Source organism: Myotis myotis, unplaced genomic scaffold (assembly GCF_014108235.1).
Source record: "Myotis myotis isolate mMyoMyo1 unplaced genomic scaffold, mMyoMyo1.p scaffold_m19_p_17, whole genome shotgun sequence".
NCBI lineage: Eukaryota > Metazoa > Chordata > Mammalia > Chiroptera > Vespertilionidae > Myotis > Myotis myotis.
In genome coordinates, this window is record NW_023416321.1 from 42542074 (window position 1) to 42569007 (window position 26934).

Here is a 26934-nt window from a genome sequence, read left to right on the forward strand (position 1 = left end):
TTGTTTGCAAAGCACCCTACGCTTTTATTTCCGTTGCATAGGGTGGAATAGACAGTAATTACAGATAGACATGACCAAAGATATCACATTTTGTGCTTCTCTTTAGTCACTCCATAACATCAGGGCACAATCACTCTTCATTTATGATTTTTGTGTGAACCTCACGGCTCTTCACCCGCAGCTTGTTAACCTGGGACTCAGCGATGTCAGCCCGCTCCTCAGCCTCCTCCAGCTCGTGCTGGAGCTTGCGGAATTTAGATAGATTTGTATTGGATTGTTCCTCCTGAGAATAAAAGTGGAATTGTAAGGAACCCATACTGTGCATCTTTCTAGACTGTATAAGCCTAAGGGGAGAACAGACTTGGCATCTACAAAGAAATTAAAATACTCAACAAGAGACATGATTGTCTTACCTTCTGGATTCTGCATATCATTGAAATTAACTTTATGATTTATTTGGGATTTGGTATCTCATAAATAATCACATCCATATTTTTGCAACCAAAACGTATTAAAAGATACATACCACAAGTAGAGCAAGAAAAAGTTTAAGAGCAGAGAAGGAGGCAAGAATATTGTCATGCTTGTTAATGCTTGCTATAAGATGACTGTTTGCACGAGTTAGATATTCTTTATCATATTAAGACTGAATTTCTTTTAAAAAAAGATTTTTTTAGAGAGAGAGAAACATCCATGTGAGAGCAGAACATCTAACAGCTAGCTGCCTCCTGCATGCCCCCTACTGGGGATCGAGCTCACAACCCATTGTGTGCCTTGACCAAGAATCAAACCGGCAACCTTTTGGTGCATGAAACAATGTCCAGCAAACTGAGTCACACTGACCAGAGCAAGGATGAATTTCTCTCTCTCCTTTTTATTAACTCTCACCCGAGGATATTTTTCCATTGATTTTTAGAGAGATTGGAAGGGAGGGGGAGAGACAGAGAGAAACATAAATGTGAAAGAGACACATTGGTTGCCTTCTGCATGTGCCCCAACCAGGACCAGGATTGAGCCTACAACCGAGGTATATGCCCTTAATGGACACTCTATCCACTGAGCCAAACCAGCTAGGGCAAGGCTGAATTTCTTAATAGTTTCTTTAACTTGAAAAAATGTTTAATTTCATGTTATATTATTTTGTCACATTTTAATACAATCACTTTTTTTTCTCCTTTTCTGGATGTGATGATTCTATTGAGAGATTTCCCTAATATTAAATATTCCTTGCATTATAAGAATTGAACCTATTTAATCACTAATGGACAATATCCTGAATAAAGTAAGAGTTTTAGCCTTGCTGGCATGGCTCAGTGATTGAGTGTTGACCTGTGAACCAGGAGGTCACCTTTGGTGCACATGCCCGGGTTGTGGGCTTGATCCCCAGTGGGGGGCATGCAGGAGGCAGCCAATCAGTGATTCTCTCTCATCATTGATGTTTCTATCTCTTTCTCCATCTCCCCTCCTCTCTGAAATCAATAAAAATATATTTTCTAAAAGTAAGGGTTTCCGCAGCTTAGTAATTTATTTTTACTATACAGTGAGGCCTTGCCTTATGAGTTTAATTCGTTCCGAGACAGAGCTCATTAAGGAGCTCATTAACTCAAATTACTCTATCAACTCAATGCAAAAAATCCACCGAGAGACAGCTGGTATCTCAAAAAACTCGTTAGTCGGGACACTCGTAAATCAAGGCCCCACTGTAATTATATTCATTAGTAACACTGCCTTTAGTTTTCCCCCTCTTTCTCTCTTGGACAGTTTTTGGCATGAGGGTTATGTGAGCTTCTTAAAATAATTTGGGAATCTTTTCATATTTTCCCATGCTCTGCAATGGCTAACATAGCTTGGGGATTATCTGTTACTTGAAGTTTTGAAAGACTATCTGGAGTTGAGCTCATCTTCAGAAGTAATTCTGAAATAAATTACTTAGCCAACTTACTAATTTATGTTCTTCTATAAAAATCACCAATTCTAGATTTCAACTTTGTTGACAGGTTTATATTTTACATTTTAAAAATGTAAACCTACTTATATGGTTTGTCTATCTCATTTCTAATGTTGAGAGTTTGTATTTTTTTCTCTTTTTCCTCAATTAAACTAGATATAAGTGTATTTATTTTATTACTATTATTTTATTAACTCCCTAGAGACTATCAGATAGTACTGAAATTATCAAATTAGAATATAACACACTCTTGTTCATCAATTTCTACCTTTATTTTTATTAGTACTTCTTACTTTTATTATTATTTATAATTTCTTTATTGGACTGCCAGTTTGTTCATTTATTTTTATTTTTATTCATAACAAAAGCATATGAAGCAATGACTTGTCCTCCAAGGACAGCTTTGACTATATTCTATAAGTTTGTGAAAATAGTATCTTCCTTGAAATATTATTTATAATGGACAACTATTCAGTAATTATGTTTTTGATTTCTGATTTAGCCCAAAATATTTAGGAAAGGTAGCTTCTTAATGTTTAAGCATTTGGGAATTTTTGTTTATATCTCTCATCACTTTACAAGTTTACATGCTGTGGCGAGAAAATGTGGCCTGTATTATTTCTGTTTTGAAATTTTTTGAGATTTTTTTGTGGATTGAAAATTGACTTTTTAAATCAAGCTATTAATGTTGTAAATAATGAGCAATAAGTATAAAAGGGCACAAAAGTTTTTAAGAAGTACCTAGTCTCTATAAAGCAAATAGCTTATTTACTACAAGGAGTAGTAAATCTATTTATTAACTTTTCTTAACCAGGGGACTTGTCTCCTCCCTTCTAGCTTAAGGATACTTACAGCTTCCTCGGCTTGTCTCTTGTAAGATTTCACCTTTGCCTGAAGTTTATCTACCAAATCCTGAAGCCTGAGAATATTTTTCCTATCTTCTTCCGTCTGAAAGAATAAAAAGCATAGAGTTTTACTTCTAAATAATATGGTTGTTATATCATTGCATATGAGAATTTCACGTATATATGGAGGAGAGCTTAGCTGATAAAAAGTATTGCTGTACCTGGTAAGTGAGTTCCTTCACTCTCCTCTCATGTTTGCGCAGACCTTTGACAGCTTCAACATTACGCTTTTGCTCACTCTCAACCTCTCCTTCCAGCTCACGCACCTGTGAATAAATAGGCTCGTAAAAACTGTGATCCAGTGAGGCATTGGGAGCAAATGGAAATAGATGTTGAGATACCCACCCTGGCCTCCAGTTTCTGGATCTGCTTCTTCCCGCCCTTCAGGGCCATCTGCTCAGCCTCATCCAGACGGTGCTGCAGGTCCTTCACCGTCTGCTCCAGGTTCTTCTTCATCCGCTCCAGGTGGGCGCTGGTGTCCTGCTCCTTCTTCAGCTCCTCGGCCATCATGGCCGCCTAATTAGCAATAAAACATAATCAGCTGAGGGAGCTGAGATAGCACATCAGTCTGACCACCACTGCGTTGCCCTCTGCTCACATCAGTGATGGCCTTCTTGGCCTTATCTTCTGCGTTGCGAGCTTCCTGGACAATGTCTTCCATCTCTGCTTGTATTTGGGTAATGTCTGTCTCAAGCTTCTTCTTGGTGTTGATCAGGCTGGTGTTCTGTTTAAAAATAAGTTATAAATTTTTTATCATGTTACCTAAGAACTTAGTGGTAGCTATTTTTTTTAATTCAGATTAAAATATGTAAGTCAAATGGCCTTCAATATGATTTTGTTATGTGGTACAATTATATAAAATAGAAATGTTATAGACTATTCAGCATCTTCAAGTACATAGTTCATAATTAGGGCAAATATCTCTATAATTTTATAACTGCTATTTACCAATGAGACCATTCACAGGCATAAAATGATAACAGATATTCAAACATTCCATTTCTCCACAATAAAACCCTCAATACTGATAACTAGGGCCAATAAAGATGTTAACACAAAATACTATGAGTGGCCTTAGAATATTATAGGAAGAAAAAATAACTTACGCACAATAAAAGAGCAAAAGATTTCTCAATAATACAGTGAAAATTTGGTAGAAACATAAAACCTGGCTGTCAGATATAAATTTAAGCTTATATTTTCTGGGATAGATACACATTTATTAAAGGCGAGTTCTTTGTGCTGAATCTCACCTGGGTGTGCAGGAGCTGGACACGCTCACTGGCATCCAGCAGCTCCTGTTCTGCGACTTTCCTGCTCCTCTCTGTCTGCTCCAGAGTGGCCCTCAGCTCCTCAATCTCGGCCTGCAGCAGGTTGGCTCTGCGCTCAACCATGGCCAGCTGCTCCTTCAGGTCCTCCTGGCCCCGGAGGGCGTCATCCAGGTGTAGCTGGGTGTCCTGTGGGATGAAGGATCATTGAGACATCTTGTTCTCAGGGCTTCAACCTCACCTGCTCTGGGGCCATCTCTTGACCCCATTTACCTTGAGAATGCCTTGTGTGTTCCTGTAGTTCTTCAGGGCCTCAGCAGCCATGCGGTTGGCGTGGTTCAGCTGGATTTCCATTTCATTAAGGTCTCCCTCCATCTTCTTCTTGATCCTGATGGCATCATTCCTGCTCCTGATCTCAGCATCCAGCGAGCTCTGCATGGACTCCACCACTCTAATGTGGTTCCTCTTCATCTGGTCAATCTCCTCATCCTTTTCAGCAATTTTCCGGTCAATTTCAGACTTGACTTGGTTCAACTCCAGCTGGATGCGCAGGATCTTTCCCTCTTCATGTTCAAGAGATGCCTGAATGACAGCAAGGGTGACATTAACGGGGAATGGAAACATTTGGAAGTTTTTTGCACACCTTTTCTTTCACAAATTTTGTGCCTTTTATCTTTCTATTCAATCTGTAGTGGATGGGCCTAATTCTTTTCTGAATTTATTTGTAATGCACACTTTGACCCGTACCTCTGCTTCCTCTAAAGCAGCCTGTAGTTCAGACTTTTCTTGTTCAATTTGCTTCTTTATTTTCTCCAGTTCATGGATACGTTTCCCTCCTTCTGCAATCTGTTCCGTGAGGTCAGAAATCTCCTCTGTTGTTTGGGTAAAAGACAGGTAGAGATTTGGTCAGACAGAGGACATAAGAGAAAGCTTCCTTCAAGGCATGACTATCACTGAGAGTGAAAGGAACTCACGCTGCAAGTTTTTGTTCTCCCGTTTCAGCGTTTCTAGCTGATCCAGGGATTCCTCGTAGGCGTTCTTCATCTTGAACAGCTCAGTGCCAAGAGAGCGGGCCTCCTTCTGGGAGGCCTCGAGTTCGGCATGGGTTTCCTCATACTTCTGTTTCCATTCTGCCAGGATCTGAAAAACCGAGAGTGGTTACGTGCTGTAAAGGATGGAGGAAATAGTGGAGAGCAAAGGCGGCTGCAGAAATTACCTTGTCAAAGTTCCTCTGCTTCTTGTCCAGGGCTGCGCAGGCGGCGTTAGTTCTCTCCACATCAAGCATGAGGTCCTCCACCTCATTCTGTAATCGCTGCTTGGTCTTCTCAAGGGAGGCACACTTGGCGTTCACAGCTTCCACGTGTTCCTCGGCGTCCTGCAGACGCTGGGCCAGCTTCTTCCTTGAGGATTACACATATTTGTAGAGAGAAGTGAACCAAAACAAGAATTGTGAACTATCACCACACTGAAAGGAATTGGGAACTTTATATTAAAAATCTTCGTATTAAAAATATCCACTCATTCATTGGACAGATATTGATGAGCTCCCTTTATGAGCCAGACCCTGGGTACGCAGCAGTGAACAGGATAGAAAAAGGTCCTTGTCTCATGAAGCTTCCAAACAAGTGAGAGAGAAGCAATAAACAGTGAGAAAATGCAGAGTAGCATTTGCTGATATAAGTGCAATGAAGGGGGAAAAAAGAGGAAGTGGTGAGCAACTATTCTAGGTAATCAGGGAAGGCTCCTTAGAGGAGCTAACATTTGAATCAAAATCTAAAAGAAGTCAGAGCGTGAGCTGGAGGGAGGTTGGGGTAGAGTTTTCCAGACAGGGACCAGCAAGTGCAATGCCCTGAAGCAGCAATGAGCTTGTGTGCTTGACCAGCAGCAATTAAGTTCTAATTATCTGTCCTCCTTTATTTCCTTAACCAGATTTTAGACGAAGAGGGCAGAGATCACGTTTGTTTTATTCATTCTTCACAGGGTGCCTGGCAAATAGCAGCTAATTAACGACCATTTGTGGACTAATTCATGGATTCTTCAAAGATTGTAGCTTTCTGATTTAATATGCAAAGTATTTTGTACATTTTCTCATATCAGTGCACATACTTGGCCTCCTCCAGCTCCTCTGTGCGCTGGATGGCGTCCGTCTCGTATTTGGTCCTCCACTGGGCAACCTCAGTGTTGGCCTTGGACAGCGCCCTCTGTAGTTCAGCCTTGGATTCCTGCTCCTCCTCATACTGTTCCCGTAGCAGGTCACAGTCATGGCGGGCTGACTGCAGGGCATGGGCCAGGGCGTTCTTGGCCTATAGAAATAGTTACATCTTCATTTTACTGGATATTTAAATGCTTATTAAGTTTCAAAATCTTTTAAAAGTTGATGTAATGGACTCCAATTAGAGTCAGATCATGGAGGGGAAAAAAATGAGTCTTATAATAATAGTTACCTTTATCTCCTCTTCAAGTTGCCTCTTTAATTCCTCAATTTGTTGAGTATATGCTTGTTTGCCCCTTGATAACTGAGACACCATCGCTTCTTTTTCATCTAGCTGACGTGAAAATTCACCTGAGAGGCAAAAGAAATAGCACCATTTTTTTAAGTAAAGAAACATTTTGCAAGTATATATTAGAAATAAATTTTAACTCCCCCCCAATCGAGTGCTCAAATGATTGAGATCTTTATTGACATCTTCATGTATAATGTTAATTTTCTGATGTTTATGGTGAAACATATTAATCTGAAAGAATAAATACACCTTAAATATTTTTGTTTTCTCCATAATTTAGTCTTTCAGGGTTATATGCTCCTGTGTAAAACCTGGTGATAACTTTCAGAGAAGGGCGCTAACGTACCAAATTGTACCTGGTCCCATTTTATAAGACTTGTTAGAGACTGGCTTATCCATTGCCCTACTCGATATAGATAAAAAGAAGCTTGGTCTAAAATAGAAGCTCTGGACCCACATTGGAGTGTTTCCTAACCCCACACCCTCTCAATGTGGCCAAATTCTCAAGGCCTCTCTGGAGCAGCACTTAATGCAGTCCTTTGAAGCCTCTGTCTCCAACGTCGTCCCCAAGCGACCTTGCAAGTTTGAGAGTCTGAGCTGTTCAGTGAATCACCCGCTCTCAGTTGCTTTTATTAGGTTTTCACATCACCAAATCAGTTGTCTTTAACCACATCACCTCCACTGTTAGGCGGCATAGAAGAGGAGGGAGTTACCAGATTCAGTCTGCAAGCGGCCCCTCTGGGCGGTCAGGTCATTGATCAGCCGCTGATGCTCTTCTTCCTTTGATTTCAGTTCACTCACTTGGTCCTCTAGCGTGCGGCACATTTTCTCTAGGTTTCCCTGTGTGAGAAAAGCACAAAGGAAGAAATGAAGGCATCTTAACATAATTTAGCTGCAGCTACAATTTTTTCTGAAAAATATTTAATTTTACATATGAAATAAGTCAAACTCTCTTATATGTAATATGATATAGACAGTATATTTTATGCTGTCCTAAGTTGAAAATATACATTGGGATTTTTAAAAAGCTAATTGTGAAGCTCTGTTCAATATTATAAAAAAATTCATGATTATGGTCTAAATTTAAGATTTTATAAGAATTTTTGGTATATTTTCTAAAAGCATGTTCAATATTTCACTGCCTTTATGTTGCTTATTGGATAATTGAGAGTATTGGAGACCCGTGTTCTTCAATTGGCGACCTAGAGAACACAGATGGTCTATGTTCAAAGTTGATGCTTTTATTCATTATTGGTGTGATGGGGCCAATGTACTTAACTTCTTTGATTTCAGTTTCTTCAGATGTTCAGTAGAAATGATACAAACACTAATGTCTCCCTTACAAAACTCCTAGATTACTGCATAGAACAACTGTCATAATGTGTGTAAAGTACCCTGTGCCTTTATGGCAGTGGTTCTCAACCTTCCTAATGCCGCGACCCTTTAATACAGTTCCTCATGTTGTGGTGACCCCCAACCATAAAATTATTTTCGTTGCTACTTCATAACTGTAATTTTGCTACTGTTATGAATCGTAATGTAAATATCTGATATGCAGGATGTATTTAGGCGACCCCTGTGAAAGGGTCGTTCGATACCCAAAGGGGTCACGACTCACAGGTTGAGAACCGCTGCTTTATGATGTGTACATAGAGGATTATTGTTGTTAACAACCAATTTTTCAGACTCTGTAGTACCTTGGCTTTAGAGACTATTTCTACGTTACTAGCGAGGTCATCGATCTCCATCTTCATCTCACTCTTCTCCTTCTCCAGCTTCTGCTTGACCCTCTGCAGGTTGTCTATCTGCTCCCCAAGTTCAGCCACACTGTCTGCGTGCTTCTTCCTCAGAGCAGCTGCCGTGGCTTCGTGCTGCAGCGTGGCCTCCTCCAGGTCCCTGCGCATTTTCTGGAACTCAGCCTCCCGCTTCTTGTTCATCTCAATCTGGGCTGAAGTTGCCCCACCAGCTTCCTCCAGCCGCTCGCTGATCTCCTCCAGTTCCCGGGAGAGGTCGGAGCGCTGCTTCTCTGCTTTGGCCCTAGAGGCCCGCTCTGCCTCGATTTCCTCCTCCAGCTCCTCAATGCGGGCCTGGGAGTGATGAAAAACACAAACTTAGCTTGTGTTAGTAATTTTATCATGTTGATTTCACTGGTGGAAACCAAGTATTTACCTGTAACTCCTTGATCTTCTTCTGCAGCTGCATCCCAAGGGCCTGTTCATCTTCAATCTTGCTTTGCAGATTGCTCATTTCAAACTCTTTCCTTTTTGAAAAGTAGCAAAAGATAACAATTGAGTCCATATCCACTATTGGAAGCAAGTTCATAAGTAATTCTTTTATACTTACTTTTTTAACTTTTCATCAAGTTGTTGTTTTTCATTTTCAATGTCCATTATGGACTCTTGGGCCAACTTGAGGTCACCTTCAAGTTTCCTCTTAGCCCTTTCTAGGTCCATGCGAAGTTTCTTTTCTTGCTCTAAGGACCCTTCAAGCTAAACATAAATAATGTTGAGCCAAAGGTTTGCTTAGCCTTTCTTTAAAAAAATAAATTATTTTCTTGGTAATCCTAGACTTACATCATCCACTTGCTGCTCTAGCTTGATTTTAGATTTGGTCAGGGTATTGACTTTGTCCTCTTCTGCCTGCAGGTCATCCAGGGTCTGCTGGTGGGCCTCTTGGAGGGCCTTCTTCTCCTTGGTCAGCTTAGCTATTGTTTCGTCCAGGCCTGCCATCTCTTCTGTGAGGTTTTTCACCTTAGGAAGTAAAAATACTTTGCATTACATGCTATATTTTGGTGAATTCAGTTTTGTGCTTGTATTCCATAATAATAACAAGCTTTTCTTGTATATATTTCATACCTTGTTCTCTGTGGCATGCTTCTCCTTTTCAACCTTGGCCAGTGTCAGCTCAAGGTCATCAATGTCTTTCTTCAGTTCTGAACATTCGTCCTCCAGTTTCCTCTTCTTGGCCGTCAGCTCAGCATTGATCTCTTCCTCATCCTCGGCTCTCTCGGTCACCTCTTTGATTTTGGCTTCAAGCTGGATTTTGGTTTTGATCAGCTGGTCACATCTTTCCTCTGCATCAGCCAAGCTTTCAGCTTCCTTGATTTGGGAACAAAATCAAAATTGGGAAGAATAAATGAAATATTTCCAATGATAACAGTGTAAATTCCTGCTATTCTTTGAATTTAAACTTTTGTGAACCATCTGCGTGCAATGCAGGATATTCTACATTGTGGAAAAAGCAAAATGTATCAGTTATTGTCTTGTGCCTTTAGTAGAGGATACACTTGTTCCTTGGTATCCGTGAGGAATTGGTTACAGGACCCCCTCATGGGTACCAAAATCCACGGTTGCTCAAGTCATTTATATAAAATGGCATAGTATTTGCATATAACCTACAAATATCCTCCCATAGACTTCAGATCATCTCCAGATTACTTATAAAACAAATATAAGGTAAATGCTATATAAGTAGTTGATATACTATATTATTTAGGCAATAATGACAAAAAAAAAGTCTCTACATGTCAGTAGAAACACAATTATCACAGGCCTGTCTATATAGTACATGTCAGCAATAATATAACATTTTTCCTAATATTTTCAACTTACAGTTGGTTAAATTTGTAGATGAGGAACCCATGAATATGAAGGACCAACTGTATTCTACAATAGGTTAGAAAGCCTATCCCCTAAAAGCTACCATTAATTCAGAAAGCGATTAGTGACATAAGAGTTCAGAGAAGTTATATCAGAGATGGTTCTGTAAATGAAATGGAATTTAAGTTGGGCCTTGACAGATGAGTAGGATTTGGTTTTTAGAAATCAATTTAGTAAGGGAAGGAGCAGGAAGAGAGAAGGCATTCCATCAGGAGACATTCGGGATGCAGCTGCTACTAGACTATTTCTCTTTGTGATACTGTAGGATGATCCTGATCATGCTCTAAATTCAAGTTGAGGCATAAAGTAATCAAGAAATTTCTGGCAATCTGCTATGTTAAGAAGGTTGGGGGTATACAGGAAACGCGAGAGGAATTGATATGCACATTTATCAGTGAGCCTCCATATCAGCCTTTGAGTACATAAAAGAATAAAATGTGCTCCTTAGAGCCAGGTGGTGGATATAGTGGTGTAGGACAGATTCTAACTAATTCTTAAAGGACGAGAGAAAAATTCAGGAAAGATTTGAAGAGTGTGGGGGAAGAAAAACACCTCTTTTTCCTTCTGTAATCTAGAAGAAGGATTTGTTACACCCCAAAACTTGACTAAAGAGAACAACCTTAACAGGAAAAATATATGATTTTGTGATGAGTAAATTATGCCAGACCGATTCAATTCAAACCAAGTGAAAGGCAGTCTTAAAAATCACGCATTAGGGTTGATGGAAGCATTTCTAAAAGGATTGGTTCAGGAGTGAGCAGTGAGCAGGCTGGATGGAGGAAAAGTGAGTTGGCGGCAGGCAGAGCAACTCGGTGCTGCTGCAGAAATCTGGGTATGACATGGTGGGCACTGACTGTGGAGGTGGACTGGAAAGAGAAAGTCTGAGTTTTGGAGATCAATAACAAGCAATAATTTAATAAAATTCGATGTAGAATATTGCAGTTGTCAGCTGTATGTATTGTGATTCATGATCTATGGACATCTAGAAGCTGGAAGAAACTTTCAGAGAAAAAATCACTCTCTTCATGCTATCCTGCCCTTAATATTCTATTTGGGATAGTTTTATATGAAAATCACTTTTAAGAACTGTCTTCAAAGGAAAATAAGTCATAAATTCTATAGTTTGATGAAACTGCAAAATGGAAGACAACATTCTACCTCTGTTCTACCTCATTGCCCGGTGCTGGTGTGGGGGTGTTTATTGGGCAATAAAGGAATATTTGGACTTTAGTAGTACAATCAGAATGCTTTCACTTTTTCCCTACAGTGTGTCTCTCATGCTGACTACCCAACTTAATGTTGCTCGTGAGCATATTTGTAGCATTTGTATCCTGATTAGCAGTACCCAGGATAATACCACTACTTACAGACTGAACTTGGAGCTGCAAGTCATTTTTTTCTTGCAGGAGTGACACCATCTTTTCTTCAAGTTCCTTCCTTTTTGCCTCTGACTTGGCAAGTTCTTCTTTGGTCTTCTCGAACTCTTCCTTCATGGTGGCCATCTCCTTCTCGGTCTCCGCACTCTTGAGGAGGGGCTTGATCTTGAAGAAGAGCTTCATCCAGGGCCAGTGCTTGACGTTCATGAAGGAGCGGACGTTGTACTGGATGCAGAAAAGGGCTTCTCTGAAATGACACAGAAATATCAGTGTAGACTGATGCAAATTGGATATTGTGTGGATGATAAAATTAGATGAAATCTTGGCAGTGAGAGTTCAGGGGGCTGCCCCACTGTTTTATTAACTATTTTCAAAAGCACAAATGAAAAACATTGATTTTGTGGCATTGGTCCAGGACTTGCTAATCACTTATTCTCTAATTCAGTGCTTCTCGAACTTGGCTGTACACAAAAATCATCTAAAGGGCTTGTTAAAACATTGGTTCCTAGACTCTATCCCCAGAAATTCAGATTCAGAAGATCTGAGGTGAAACCTAAACATTTGCATTTTTATCAAGTTTGCAAGAGACACTGATGATGCCAGTCCAAGGACCACCCTTTGAGGAGTATGGCTCTGCCTCAGCGCTCTCAGAGTTTTCTATGAGAATACCAGTAGGAGTAGGGAAGGGCAACTAGCCTCTCAGGGATATGAGACATGGGATAAACAGACTCATTAAAAACAGAATTTCTTTGAAATTCTCTGGTTTTATATTGTAATATTGTGTGAATTTTGCATTCTATTCTATAATATCACATTCGTTTTCATCTAAATTATTTTTAAAAATTAATTATCCTCATATTTAGGCAATTAACTGCCCAAATATATATCTAGAGGGTCATGATACTTATTATTTTTAATTAAATAGAATACAATAAACATATTAGCATAACTAGAGGTGATAGAAATAAAATTTGTTTTATGTAAATTCTTTATATATTTACACATACATATATGTATGGGTGTATAGATGACAAATAGAAAATGCACTTCTCACTGTGGGTCCTATTCATATGCATCCTGCAGTTTGAGATATCTGGCTCTTTAGTCTTGAAACTGTCCCTGCATCATATTAGATCACTAGGAAACTATGTACCTGGTGACATTGCCTTAGCTTACTGAAGGGAAAATTTTCACAGATAAATGCCCTTAATATTTTAAATCATGATAGTTTGATAATAGAAATAATCAGATGGTATATCCATATCCATATCCATATCCAAATCTATATATCTATATCTATATCTATATCTATATCTATATCTATATCTATATCTATATCTATATCTATATCTATATCTATATCTATATCTATATCTGATCTATCCCCAAAACATTCAGCATGTATTCCATGTGATGAGCTCTATCTAAGTCTTCTAGTACATGTATCTCTTCACTTCAGTGCAGGACTCAGATTCATTCCTTATTACTTTGGTTGCCTTATCATATCTGAGTCTTAACTGTAAGCCTCCTCAAATGTGTTTCTGAAGAAGGAAGACATGAATAAACACTTTGTTTACATACCTTCTCTCCACCATCTTCTGGTACTCCACTCTTGCCAAGAACCCTCTGCACCTGGCCTGGGTTCGGGTAATCAGCTGGGCCAGCTTGTCATCTCGCATCTCCTCTAGGAGCCCCAGAAGACCAGCTTTGAAAAAGACCTGTGCATGAGCAGAGTTGTAGATCAGAAACTACATCAACCTCAAAGCGACAGGAATAACGTCAGGTAGACTTCAGAGACTATTACCTTGGTGTGACCAAATCTGTACTGAGTGTGGTCAATGTCGATGGATGCAAGGAGCTTCTCAGAAGCCTTCTTGCTGTCAATGAATTGTCCTTCAGGGATAGCACTTGCATTTAATACCTTGTATCTGTTAAAGTACATACAGCTTTTTAAAAAACTTGGTTTATTGATAACACTAGTAGCAACTAAGCATTAAATGATCCATTAAACAATCAAAGTTTCTGTTTTAAAATTTATTATGCTATTTCGTTCACAGGAAGGACATTGAATATATGGATAGTCAATTCCATTTTACCTTCCTGCATAGTTGCAACTTTCTGCCTCATCAGACCTTGTTCTCATGTGAAAGGGTTCTATAATCTTATTCCCATTAAGGTATAGATGTCTAATAAAATATAGCATGTTATCCTTCCTAGATGCATTTGCTTTTTAAGATCCTGAGTCTAAAAGAACAAGGTTTAATGAGGAATCTGGTAGAAAGCTCTAGGTAAACGGAACTGTTCTAATCACCTAAAATCCAACATAGGAGTGCTTTAGGTCTTGGACACTGGAGCTCTCTGTTAGTTCCCCCAGACCCAGACTTAGGAGAGACCAACACCCTATAGCTGTTACTCAGCCTCTTGTCCACTTTGCCCTTTATTTGATTCTCAAGATGGACTTATCTAGGGAGGAGAAAGGGGAGCTGAGGAGCTGTTAGTGTGACATGATTCTGCAAAACTAGGAAATTAGTGTATGAGAGAAAAAGATGAAGATACAAAAGAAGTGACGGAAAATGACTTACTGATAGCTATATATGCGTGAGCAAGTTCCTAACTCAACCACTTAATAGCTATGTGACTTTGGGTAAGTAACTTAATGTCTTTTAGCCTCAGTTTATTCGTCTATAAAACGAGGTCCTGGTAGTACTTCTTCTGCTGAGTTTTTATAAGCACTAAATGAGATAATCCAAATATATTAAGCACTCAAAATTATAGTACTCATAATTATCAAAGTTAATGTATACATCTATGAGCTAACCCAGAAGCGTGGTAAATTCTATGAAAAGCTTGCAGAGTACTTAAATATGTAGTCTGTGTTTATTTTAAAGGTGTTTTGAGGCATATGTTTTTTTACTTTTTGTGGAAAATTAATATAACAAAGGCATATTTTCACTAAACTGTTTTGCCTGCATTAAATATATTTATGCTAAACTTTGAGATGCATCATTTAGGAGAGTCTGACCTCTGTTTGAAGTCTGCGTAAATGATTCTGCTTGGGAATCCCTTCCTACAGATGCGGATGCCTTCCAGCACACCATTACACCTCAGCTGGTGCAGGACAAGTTCATGCTCCATGGCCCCTATAAATAGATATTTATTCATTGAAGAGTTTGCTTAAAAGGAGGTATGGCCATCATGCCTTGTGCCTTCATTCTAGAACTTCTTACCAGGAGTTTTTGTCTCATTGGGGATGATACACCGCACAAAATGGGGGTGGGTACTCCTGAGGTTGGTCATCAGCTTGTTCAAATTCTCCTGTAAAGTCAGGAAAAATCCTGTTATCTCAGACTTTAGACTAAGCGTTTTGATGATGTCTATAAAATCAGTGTCGATGGTGGAGTTGAATGACCTACATGGAGCATTTTCACTTAAGGTAACACCTTGATAGGCTTCTCCTGAGATGCAGTTTCTGCCTCAGTACTTCCTTCTCCACTTGAGTGGCCAAGAGTTACACACATAAAGAATCTGACACATGATGCTTTTTATTGTGGACAAGTACTGTCTGTCTTTCTACCCCCTGGTCACCCACATACATTCACAAGGCCATTGCCTTCCCATACTAGATGGTCACACTTTCTTCTCCTATACCCCATGGTTTTCCAAATAAGAAAATACAAGCCTGCACCACATTTGGACTTTTTTCTTATAAAAATGGTTCCCCATTTCCAATTATATCAAAGTTTAGGTCATAAATTTTTTTTATAAAGGGAACAATTCTACCAGTTATATTTGAGAATTGACCAGATTAAGAACAAGGATACCGTATTACATTGCTTATAGGCTGGCTGTTAGATTTTCATTAGTCTTACTGATTATTTTGTCTCTCTAAGTACATGCCAATGCTTATTTTTGTGACTCAACTAAATTATGAATTAAAGAGTATTAAGTTTTATAAAATTTCCTATAAGATATTGTTTATTATTTGACTTAACATGAAAGATGAGCTAAAAATTTCTGAGTAATTTAAAGCTCTTCTCTCCAAAGCTAGATTAACACATGTCACTAGTTAATATCAGCCCTTTTCTAAACACTTGTGAAAAGAAGACCCTTTGATTTGAACAGATTCCTAAAGTGGCTGGGGAATGTCAAGAACAGTTTCTCCCTTACTCTGAAAAGGGCAGACACCGTCTGGAAAGAAGAGCCCTTCTTCTTACCACCTTTCTTGCCACCACCAGCTGCCTCTGGAGAAAGAAAAGAAAAGATGTCATTCAAATACAGTTTTGAATCAGCAGGGTTATTTCTTGCCTATTTGCTGATTTTTGTGCTGAAGTGAACATTTCTTGACACCACTAGCCTCTCTGTTGGACTTGAATGAATTGTTATGCCAACCATGTTTGCATCCACTTTTCTGTAATTTTATTTCATCACTAGGAAATGAAGGGAAGGGCATTGGTCTCACTGGATAGAGGACTCCTCACTATTAGGACACTTAGGGACACTATAACTTTAAAAATCATCAATAGAAGCTAGAATTGAGAGTCAGAAGTTTGCCATTATATTGCCTTAAATATCCCCAGATACTCAATATCCAGCAGATGTGGAGGGAGAAGCAGGAGAGAATCATGGAAACCAACGTTTTGCTATGGTTGAGATCCTGGCAGTTTCTCTCTGGCCCTTCGTGATAGGCCTCTGTCAGTGCTGGAGGGAGCCACAGGCTGTATTACAATACAGCCTCCTTACTCAAAACTTGGAGACACAATGGGTTTGGCCAGCAATTCTGTGAGGGCTCTGAGATCACCAGCCTCAATCTAGCACCGCATTTTGTAACACCCAGAGAACGTGTTAGATTTTTTTGAGCAGTACCTGCTTCAGCAGTTTGAGCTCCAGAGAAGAGGAAAGCTAAAGTTTTCAGTGAAGACTTCTGGTACAGCCCGACCACGGTCTCATTCAGGGGGTCCTTGTTCTTGTCAAGCCAGCCAGTAATGTTGTAGTCCACGGTGCCCGCGTAGTGGATCAGAGAAAAGTGGGCCTCAACCTTGCCTTTGACAACCTTGGGCTTCTGGAAGTTGTTGGACTTTCCAAGATGCTGCTCATACAGCTTGTTCTTGAAGGAGGTGTCTGTGGCCTTGGGGAACATGCACTCCTCTTCTAGGATGGAGAAGATGCCCATAGGCTAGAAGCAGACCACACACAGTTATAATTATATTTAAACAATTTTCTCTGTGCATAGAATTCAAATAAGATGCAATGAATAATTTAATTGCCAGAAAATATGGTTTCTGAAATGTAAAAAAGACCTTCTCAATGAGCTCAATGCAGGCAGCCAGGTCCATCCCAAAGTCAATGAACTCCCACTCGATGCCTTCCTTCTTGTACTCTTCCTGCTCCAGCACGAACATGTGGTGGTTGAAAAACTGTTGCAGTTTCTCGTTGGTGAAGTTGATGCACAGCTGCTCCAGGCTGTTGAACTAAATAAATAGATGTGTTTACTCTCCCTCTTTCGACATATAGGGCTTTTTAATTTCAAAATATGTGTCAAATAGCCTTTAAAAATCATTGGGGGCCTGAGCAGTCGAATGTCTTCTACCATTTATGCACAATCCTAAATCATTGTTCATACACTTTCCTGCAATGGCATAAGTCTACTCAGGTATTTTTCTGACTTCCTACTGCATCATTCATGTGTGTTCCCATTGACTTTTACATTTTCTGTTGACTCATTTAAAAGATAATGTGTGAGCCATTGGCAGCTGGCAGAGAGGATTTCTGCTGTCTGCACATCCTGGTCAGCATTACACTGAGGAGTGATTGCCACCCACACTCTTCTTTAATCTGAAGTGAAATAAAAATCAAGATACCAAATATTATGGACAATATGTTACCTCACACTTGTATTTTATTAAATGCCAAAACATTAATATTAACTAGATATAAATAGTGGAATGAATGTGGAAACCTTTTCCTAGATCTTCCATATTATCTGCAATGCCCAAGTTTTACTTTAAGAATTTGAAAGAAAAATATGAACTTCTTCAAAACTATAAACCGAAAAGATTTATTTCATATTCACATATGAATCTTTATCCCATGATAGTACATTCATGAGAATTAAAAGTTAATTGCAGCCGAAACCGGTTTGGCTCAGTGGATAGAGCGTCGGCCTGCGGACTGAAAGGTCCCAGGTTCGATTCCGGTCAAGGGCATGTACCTGGGTTGCGGGCACATCCCTAGGAGGAGATGTGCAGGAGGCAGCTGATCGATGTTTCTCTCTCATCGATGTTTCTAACTCTCTATCTCTCTCCCTTCCTCTCTGTAAAAAATCAATAAAATATATTTTTTTTAAAAAAGTTAATTGCAAAGAGTTTGGGTTTTTTTAAATATATATTTTTATTGATTTCAGAGAGGAAAGGACAGGGGGAGAAAGAAACATCAATGATGAGAGAGAATCATTGATTGTCTGCCTCCTGCCTGTGCCCTTGACCGGAATCAAACCCTGGACCCTTCAGTCCGCAGGCCTATGCTCAATCCACTGAGCCAAACTGGCAAGGGCTGCATTGAGTTTATTGATGCTTACTCTAAATTGCTAACCTTTTCTCAGCCCTCATCATCTGCCTAAGTTTTTCTGAATTATTTTTCCACCATATATTCAGGGCATATTAGGTGATGCATAGGTTAAGCTCATTTTGCCTTGTCAGATTTTTAGAGTGCCCCCTGACACTATACCATGCTGGTGTCGGACTCCCTTTGGGCCATGGAGCAAGTTAAATAGTTGTCATAAGGGCATTATTTCTCATAAAGCAAAATCGCCACTACAAAAAATGATGAAGAGCTGCCCAATCACACTCTTTTAAGTCTTAGCATAATTTTTTGACAACTTGAGGAAAGGTTATTATATTCACAAATTTCTTCCTGTTGATATTTCCATTTCCTTAATATAAAATCCTAATAACCAACCAGCTCTCAACTCACATCAAAGATCTCAAAGCCAGCGATGTCCAAGACCCCGATGAAGTACTGCCTGGGCTGCTTGGTGTCCAGCTGCTGGTTGATGCGGGTGACCATCCACAGGAACATCTTCTCGTAGACGGCTTTGGCCAGAGCACCCACTGCATTGGTCACCTTGGAAGACACAGATATATTGAGTTTATTAGAGGACTATAAAATTCTTGCATCCCTGACAGTGCATTTGAATTGTGCACCTACCTGCTCTACAGTCTGGCCTTTGGTGACGTACTCGTTGCCGACTTTGACCCTGGGGTAGCAGAGGGCTTTGAGCAGGTCAGCAGAGTTCAGACCCTGGAGATAGGCTGCCTTGTCAGCAACTGTAGAGACACAATTCAGGTACCCAACATGACCTGCTGTGCACCGTACTGTTCATGGAGTGTGACTCACTATAGAAAGTCTGTGCAGGAGTACATTTCTGTATGTCCACCAGAAGCTCACTTGTAAAGGAGACATGAGTTTGGAATTGGCTTTTTTGCCTAAATTCTCCTGTTAAACCCAGATGGAACTACATTTTGTACCTTCAGTGCCATCTGGCTCAGCTTGCTCCTCACGCTGCTTTTGCTTGAATTTCATGTTCCCGTAATGCATTACTCCCCCAGTGAGCTTATAGATGGAAACTCTTTCATCAGCAGAGAAGCCCAGGATGTCAATAGCACTCTACCGGGAGAAATGAGAGGATAAAGATTAGGGCAGAAGAGACTAACTTATTTAGGAGAATTTATACTATATTCTTTCCACACACCTACAGTAGGTTGCTATTGTCATTCCCATGCATAATGTATTTTTATAAAAACTGCATATGTAACTTACATCCGTGGCCATCAACTCTTCTTGGTCATCAATGCTGGGGACTGTGATCTCCCCTTGACTGACAAAGGCATAGTCATATGGGTTCGTGGTGATCAGGAGCATTTCTGGGCACATAGAATTCAGGAGATACATTGTACATTACAAGTTGTTAATAAAAAAGATTAACTTTCATCTGTGAATTTAAGATCTTTCTTACCAATCAGTTCTGGCTTCTTGTTAGACATGATCTGATAAAAAATATGGTAACTTCTTTCCGCCTTTAGCTGGAAAGTAACTCTGGACTTCTCCAGAAGATCTGCAGTGGAAAGTAGATATTAGATTGGAGGGAAATTGTAAAGTTCCTGGGGTGACTTGGCATTATGGTCATCAGTTCTATTTTATTGGCCCCTTGCGATTTCAGCTGAATGTTCCCATGAGGTACCACATAGTACATCTCTACAATGGCAGTTGCTCTTAAATCTCTAGAAAGAAACTAAAGCTTGCTGGCCCAAGGCATATTCATTTTTCATACAGAAGATGCCTGATGCATGAAATATAATAGATTCTTTAACTCCTCTCCAGGATCTCTTCTCACTTCATAATAGAGGGAATACTAAGTGAAATTTATCAAGGCTCAGACTTGGAAGTAATTGCACACACTCAACCCATAGTTTAATTTCTTTTTCTTAGAAAATTTTGATGTCAATTCTGAGGCTGAAATAATTTAGACAAGCCTAACAGCTCCTGGCAGTTCCTAAAGAATCAGTAGCTCACGACTGACCACACTGTGGACTTTGGGTAAGGATGGCATTAACTGTGGGCATGTTTGGCAGAAGAAATGGTGTTAAACGGGCTCCAGGCTCGTCAGAAGCTGCATGATATTCCCCCCAAGCCATCATTCTTGGATTCTATTTAGGAGGTCCTGTTACTCACATGTTTCAATATCAGCAGAAGCCAGTTTCCCTGTGGTACTAAAGTGGATCCTGATGAATTTACCCTTGAAAGTAAAAAATATGTTTATGTGAAAAGCTTGCAGCACACAAGAAAGATGAGATTGAAATGAAAACTCAGACATGCTTTCTCTGGCATTTAAAGGCTGAGAAGACCCCTCTGTGACCAAGACACTTACAAAGCGAGAGGAGTTGTCATTCCTCACGGTCTTGGCATTGCCAAAGGCCTCCAGCAGGGGGTTGGCACTGATGATTTGATCTTCCAGTGTCCCCTGCAAAGGCAAGCGCAGTGCTCACATCTGAGGCTCCCCACTTCCTGAGCGCCCCAACAGTCTTGATTCTGACTGTGGTATTGGACTCACCTGCATTTTGCCAGAAGTAGCTTCCTCCTTCTTCTTCTCCCCAGTAACTGCAATTGTTGCAAAGTACTGGATGACACGCTTGGTGTTCACAGTCTTCCCTGCACCAGATTCTCCGCTGTCAAATAGTAACTAAGTCAAAAGAAGTCCCAAAGCTGGCAGGTATTGCAGCCAAGAAAAGAAAGCATAAACCTACTTACGTGATCAGGATTGACTGATTCTCTCGGTCTACAAAAGAGAAATTATAGTCATTAAATACGCTTCTCTCACATATTTGTAACTGGCAAGTAAAGTAAAATGGAATGCACCTTGGTGTTATTTTCAGCTATCCCTAGGGCTTGATGGGCTTGAGGTCTGTTCCCTTTTTCAGTCTCTTCTCTTCTGCTCTATAGGGCGCCCCTCACCTCCCACCCAATTTGTCGTTCATGTAACCATTTAAACAGAGCACTGCTGGGAAGCACCAGGCTTTTTAAATAAACTCTACCACTAAATAAACATCAAAAGTGGCTTGGGTCTTCAGTTGGATTTAGATGACAAGTTATTGACTTATTTACTTACTGAAGGTAGAAGAAGTAATGAAAAATAGGTGTTAAAGATATTTTAGCTTGTGAAAAGGAATAACTATAGTAAACATGGTAACTTTGGAAATAATCATGGCTTTGGTCATTTTTTTAGGGAAAGGTAAAAGTTAGTTTTCATGTTTTACTCTACCTAAGGAGGAATTCTCTAAGCCCCTTCCCCAAGGTGTATAGTACTAAGGAGTGGTCTAGCTGAGACAATATTCTAGGAAGAAGATTCATGGTATAACTGTTTTTATACCAGAAACACCATAAAATCTGGAATGTGTTTGCGTTGATTCTAGGAGAAGGGCATTAGCATTTATGCCATCCTTAATGTAAAGAGTCTGTTCATTTGTCCTAATTGTAGGTATGAGGATAAGACCAGAGAGGCAAATTTTACTCTTCTGTTTTTTTAACTCTTGGTAATAGAAACACAGTGTGTTTGTGTGTGTGTGTGTGTGTGTGTGTGTGTGTGTGTGTGATTACATATATGTAGATATGTTCATATTTTTGCTCAAGCTCATTTAGTGTCTGAGTCATTCAAAAGTTAATTATCTAACTATGGCCAACATCTTTTGATTTTCAAAAGTTTAACAGATCATTAGCAATTATGGAATAGTAGGGATTGCAAGTCATCTTTTATGCTCTCTCCTTCCTGGACTGTCTCTCTCATAAACACATCAACCTCAACTGAAGGGGACCATCTCAAAGAGTGTTCAGATGTTAGAGCTTCTTCCTCCTACAGTTCTTCTCTAAAAAGATGCACATGTATAGCATTCAGCTCACCAGTCAGCATGAACTGATAGGCGTTGTCAGAGATGGAGAAGATGTGGGGCGGGGCCTCCTGGCGCTTTTTGCCTCGGTAGGCAGCCACCACCTCGGGGTTATACACCGGCAGCCACTTGTAGGGGTTGACAGTGACACAGAAGAGGCCCGAGTAGGTCTGTGCAAGGGAATAAGAAAGAATAACTACTCAAAGGCTTTTTCCACTGTTTGTACAATTCACTTATTAAATGAATTTTAACTAAAAGGAGCACTTAAGTAAAATGCTGATGCCGTTCTTCTTCAAGACGTCAGCGCGAAAACTAGTTAGAAGGTTCAACAACAGGATAGCAGACTTTTTGAGGGAAGGGACCACAATTTAAATTTATTCCCGTTGGAATTTATCAGTGATTTTCACCTAGCAGAAGCTCCAAAAAGATTTTTTATGTGTAATATGAGACATTTTTACTGTACTTTAGGAAAGAAGAATATCTCTTTTATAACGTTAAGATAGTTCAAATTCATAAAAACATAAATTTGGACACAACCTAAGTACCTAACAGTACAGGAATGGTTAGGTGAAATAGGCTAAATCTTCTTAAGACAATATATTACAGGCATTTAAAAAGGTAAATAATTAAACCAAACACAAAATGATGTAAATGCATCATGATTACGATAGGATGATTTTCAAATCTTTGACAACTGATCAGGACAGGCAGCGCCCCCACCCCCACCCCCCACCCCAGTAAGAATGGATGCTGACTGACAACCAGTTTTGTTTGCATAGTGCGTCCAGCTGAACATCAGCACTGACTAACCTATACCAAATACAGTGTACAATAACTTCAGCTGAAAATCTGTACTGAGTGTGTATTATATGTCAGGTGTCTATGAGGCACCAGGAATGAAGCCTAAATAAGATGATGTTCCTTGAGGAACTCTCAGATGGTCAAAAAACATGGTCAGTGTTATTGCAGGGACAGAAACAATAGGACAGAAAATGCAGCTCTGCCTGGGAAGTTGGAAAGTTTTCATTAAGACATTCCACATAGAAGGGTTGAAAAGGCACTATGATGTGAAATAACACATCGCTGTTATTTAGGAGGAGTGAAAATGAGTGAAATTTGGTCTTTAAAGGCATTATGTTTAAGTGTTATAATGTAAGTTGATCTTTTCTCTCTGGATGATTTTGCTGCTGGAATAAGGGAGGCTTGAAATGGAGGCATGTGGTTGAGATATGAGCAGATGCTCCAAGATTTGTTTAAAGGATCTGCTGCAAACTCAGTGTGTGGACAATGACCATGCCCAGCTTGGGGTGAGAAGATAGGATAAAGTGCCAGCTGTTGGCTTGTGCCTCCCAGTAGCAATAGCGAACCTTTTAACTAGTTCCACTACTAGTGAAAGCACAATGTGTCACTATCTGTGACCCATTCATACTACAGTGAGAGCAATGGCCTAGGGTCCAGGTGATGACCACTCGGGAGGGGGCACTCACGTAGATCATCCAGGCTGCATAGCGCTCTTTGAGGTTGTACAGCACAGCGGGCTCATGCAAGTGGGTCATCATGGCCATGTCCTCGATCTTGTCGTATTTGGGAGGGTTCATGGGGTACACTTGGTCATCTTTCACTGTCAGAGTCTGGTGAACAGAAAAGATAACTTTATGTCAACTGAGTGACCAAACAAAAAAATCAATTAAATGTCCGCTCCTGAGACTCAACTCACCGCTCCCGCTTCAGTCTTCACGGTCACTTTCCCGCCCTCTCTGCTCTGGATAGTCCCTTTGACAAAGGACTCCTTGGGCTCCGCCACAAAGACAGATGTCTTGGCATCAAAGGGCCTATTCTGGGCCTCAATGCGCTCCTTTTCAGACTTTCGGAGGTAAGGAGCAGCCTCCCCAAAAGCAGCCATCTCCTGGTCGGCGGAAGTCATGGCTGCGGGACTCTGGGGCCCTAAAGGAGGAGAGGAAACGTCACCCTAGAGATAGATGCTGGCCTGTCAGGCAGATCAGTAAATCTCTACATTGGTGATATCTCAAGGGCCCCGTGAGAAACCCCACCAAGCACGTCCACCGGACACTGTGCTCTAGTTACTGAAACAAACATAATCACAAAGACTCAGGTGCATCTGGGGTCCCTGTGCACCCAACGCCGAACATGGGGCTTTACATCCATTATCTCCTTTTATTCTTCAAGACTGGCACTCTAATCGGGGAGCTGGTGGTAGGCTCAGCAGCTGCCGAGGAGCTCGTGGCCTTGGCTAAGGCACTTGACCTTTCTGAGCCTCGGTGTCTCCATCTATAGAATAGGGACTATGATATCTTGCCTTTTAAAAACATATATATATTTTGCCCTGACCAGTTGGGCTCAGTGGATAGAGCATCGGCCTACGGACTCAAGGGTCCCAGGTTCGATTCCGGTCAGTGGCATGTACCTTGGTTGCGAGCACATCCCCAGTGGGGGGGGGGGGGTGCCCACAACCAAAGTATATGCCCGTGACCGGAACCGAACCCTGGACCCTTCAGTGCACAGGCCAGTGCTCTATCCACAGAGCCAAACTGGTTATTAGGGCATATCTTGCCTTTCTTAATTCACAGGCCTGAGATGTAGTGAGGACAGTTTTTAAAAAGTTAGAATGCTGACTGAGGAAGCAGTTTGAAACAGTTTAGGCTACCGTGTAGATATAAAGTGGCATCTTGCCAGGTGATGGAGAACTTGATTTCCTCCTTTGGGTGTTCATCCAGAAGTGCTCACCTTCAGTGGATTTGGGGGGTTGTAATCTTGTTTACCTTTTTCTTTTGTTTTAATTGGGTGCTCAGTAGAATTTCTCTAGCATAATTCTGTGTATTTATTATCCACTTACTCATTTAACTGAGGTAAACTAATTGAGGCTTAAAGCCATAGCAAACGTTATCCTCATTCTTCTCCCTTGAAGGGCTCCCTTTGCTTTCTCAAATTCCCTCCTGAAAAGTGCAGGCTCGGCTGCCCCATTCTGTGTTATCTGCAGATTGCTGGTGGTATCGGTAGAATAAAAGATTTGGCAAAGGATGCTCCTGAGGTCATTACATGATCACATTACTTGAAGCTCCTTTTAACCAGCTCTCTCTCTAGAGCTGCAGTCTGCAGCAGCAGGGCAGGTTAATGCCTCTACTGTATAAGCAACAATTTCATGGTGCTTTCATTTCATACAACACTCAGCACTGGGTAAGGCAGCGATTTCCAGCCTTTTTCATCTCATGGCACACGTAAAACTAATTACTAGAGTTCTGAGGCACACCAAAAATTATATTTTTTGAAGATCTGACAAAAAATAGGTATAATTTTCATTTATTCAAACCAGACAACTATTGTTGTGTTGGCTGTTGTCATTTCCTTGACAATCTAAGAGAAACGAGGTCAGTGCCCCTGACTACATAGTCAGGTATTGCATATTTTAAAATGTTTTGCAGCACACCAGTTGAGAGTCGCTGGAGTAAGGTAATATTTAAAAAAGATTTTAGAGAAGTTTAAAGGAAGCATTTTCTTAGGTACTTCCTTTCTTATTTGTTAGATATCAACAAATAAGAATACTAATAGCAGGATACATCTTTATCAAATTTGACATTTTTAGCAAGGGAATCTCAGTGCAGACTTTTTTCCAAACAGAAATATGGAGAAACAAAATAATATTCTAATGCCAGCTATCCTCTTGCTAATGTGTCACCCACCAACACCTGAGTGCTTAATGCGGATGTGTGCACAGTGCTGAAAGGCTAGTCCTTCCTGCCCCTCTCCTTTCCTGGAGAGCTGTGAGGTGTTTATTGAGGCACCACTTTCCAAAGGTTGCTAAGAGACACCGATCCATCCCTCAGGCCCTTGCCTTCTCCTCGAAGGACTGCTTCATCTAAATCTTACCTTGTTAGCCAGAGAGAAGATGTAACCTGGAAGCGAGACCGTTCTGTAAAAGAAAAGGGGAAAGCACTTGATTAGTTAACCAAAACCAAAACCAAACAAACTCTCATTCGTGGCCTTAGTTGCTACTGAACACAGAAGGCAACGGGAGGCTGGCTGGGAATATGCAGGGGCAGAAAGAGCAGTACCAGAACTGGCAGCTGCAAGCAACACGGGCAGAGTGGCCAGTGTCCTTCTTGAAAGTCCTGTCCTGGTCCCACTTACCTTGGAGCTTTTTAAAGCAGGCGGAGTCAGCCTCCTTCCAAGAACTCTTTTATATGCATAGCTATGAAAACAATGCAGCTGCCTGTTCTTAAGTCAAAAGAAGTCGTTTGGCAAAAACATCTTGGCAATCTCGCATCCCCGCATAATTCTCATTCATATTAAGAATGGCTGGATATAATTAGAAATATTTTTCTTATTGAGTATGTGAATAAATCTCCTATGGATAATTTGAGAAGATGATTTGGATGGGAGGTTCAGGCTGGTGGATGAAGACAGTGACTGGGCAGCCAGGATACCTGGCTTCTCTCACAAATTCTTTCTGGCCCTGTTGGGCATGCCATCTGGGTTCACCTTCACAGCCAACATATTAAATGAGAGACATAAAATACAAATACTTAATTTAGTTTTGTGAGGGTTAATTTTTACCTGTTGATTTGTCCTTCCCAGCCTTTGCCAAACTAAGCTATAAGCCTTCAACTGTGGGACGAGAAAGTCCTCTCTTTGTTCCAATATTGTGGTTTGGGGGAATATCCTTACTTTCTCACTGTTTTGCTTTCTCCCAGCTGGTTCTCTATACAGTGCAGTTTCCTACCCACCTATTTGTTTGACTTGCCTACAATAAGAAAGGCTTACTAATTTCTACTAGGAAAAAGTGTGTTTAGGGAGTACTGCCCAACATTTTTCATTAGATA

General features: G+C 40.4%; 1 protein-coding gene across 1 annotated transcript; it reads right to left on the minus strand.

The window, feature by feature from the left end:
* On the minus strand, window positions 1-26214 carry LOC118672150 (myosin-2). Its single transcript, XM_036341627.1, has 40 exons — window positions 26167-26214; window positions 25982-26024; window positions 23814-24040; window positions 23584-23727; window positions 22110-22266; window positions 20964-20991; window positions 20767-20881; window positions 20584-20676; window positions 20388-20451; window positions 19672-19770; window positions 19476-19579; window positions 19184-19322; window positions 18864-18982; window positions 18630-18779; window positions 16958-17128; window positions 16524-16833; window positions 15828-15901; window positions 14888-14975; window positions 14683-14800; window positions 13465-13588; window positions 13242-13378; window positions 11652-11907; window positions 9481-9723; window positions 9199-9375; window positions 8969-9114; window positions 8795-8885; window positions 8323-8712; window positions 7339-7465; window positions 6566-6684; window positions 6228-6424; window positions 5338-5521; window positions 5096-5261; window positions 4869-4993; window positions 4395-4703; window positions 4107-4310; window positions 3452-3577; window positions 3199-3369; window positions 3015-3119; window positions 2801-2896; window positions 1-283 (listed from the first exon to the last, which is right to left on the minus strand). The coding sequence occupies exons 3-40, from the start codon at window positions 24018-24020 to the stop codon at window positions 131-133; spliced, it is 5826 nt and encodes a 1941-aa protein (XP_036197520.1). The 5' UTR covers window positions 24021-24040; window positions 25982-26024; window positions 26167-26214; the 3' UTR covers window positions 1-130.
* Between the last annotated feature and the right edge of the window lie 720 nt (window positions 26215-26934).

What these genes read in the sequence shown, in the direction of transcription:
- LOC118672150 (XM_036341627.1), bottom strand. Translation starts at nt 24,020, where the DNA reads ATGACTTCCGCCGACCAGGAGATGGCTGCTTTTGGGGAGGCTGCTCCT. An exon ending in ATGACAACTCCTCTCGCTTT is followed by an intron (nt 20,452 to 20,583) that starts GTAAGTGTCTTG and finishes TTTACTTTCAAG; the next exon opens with GGTAAATTCATCAGGATCCA. An exon ending in AAATAGTCTCTAAAGCCAAG is followed by an intron (nt 7,466 to 8,322) that starts GTACTACAGAGT and finishes TTTCTCACACAG; the next exon opens with GGAAACCTAGAGAAAATGTG.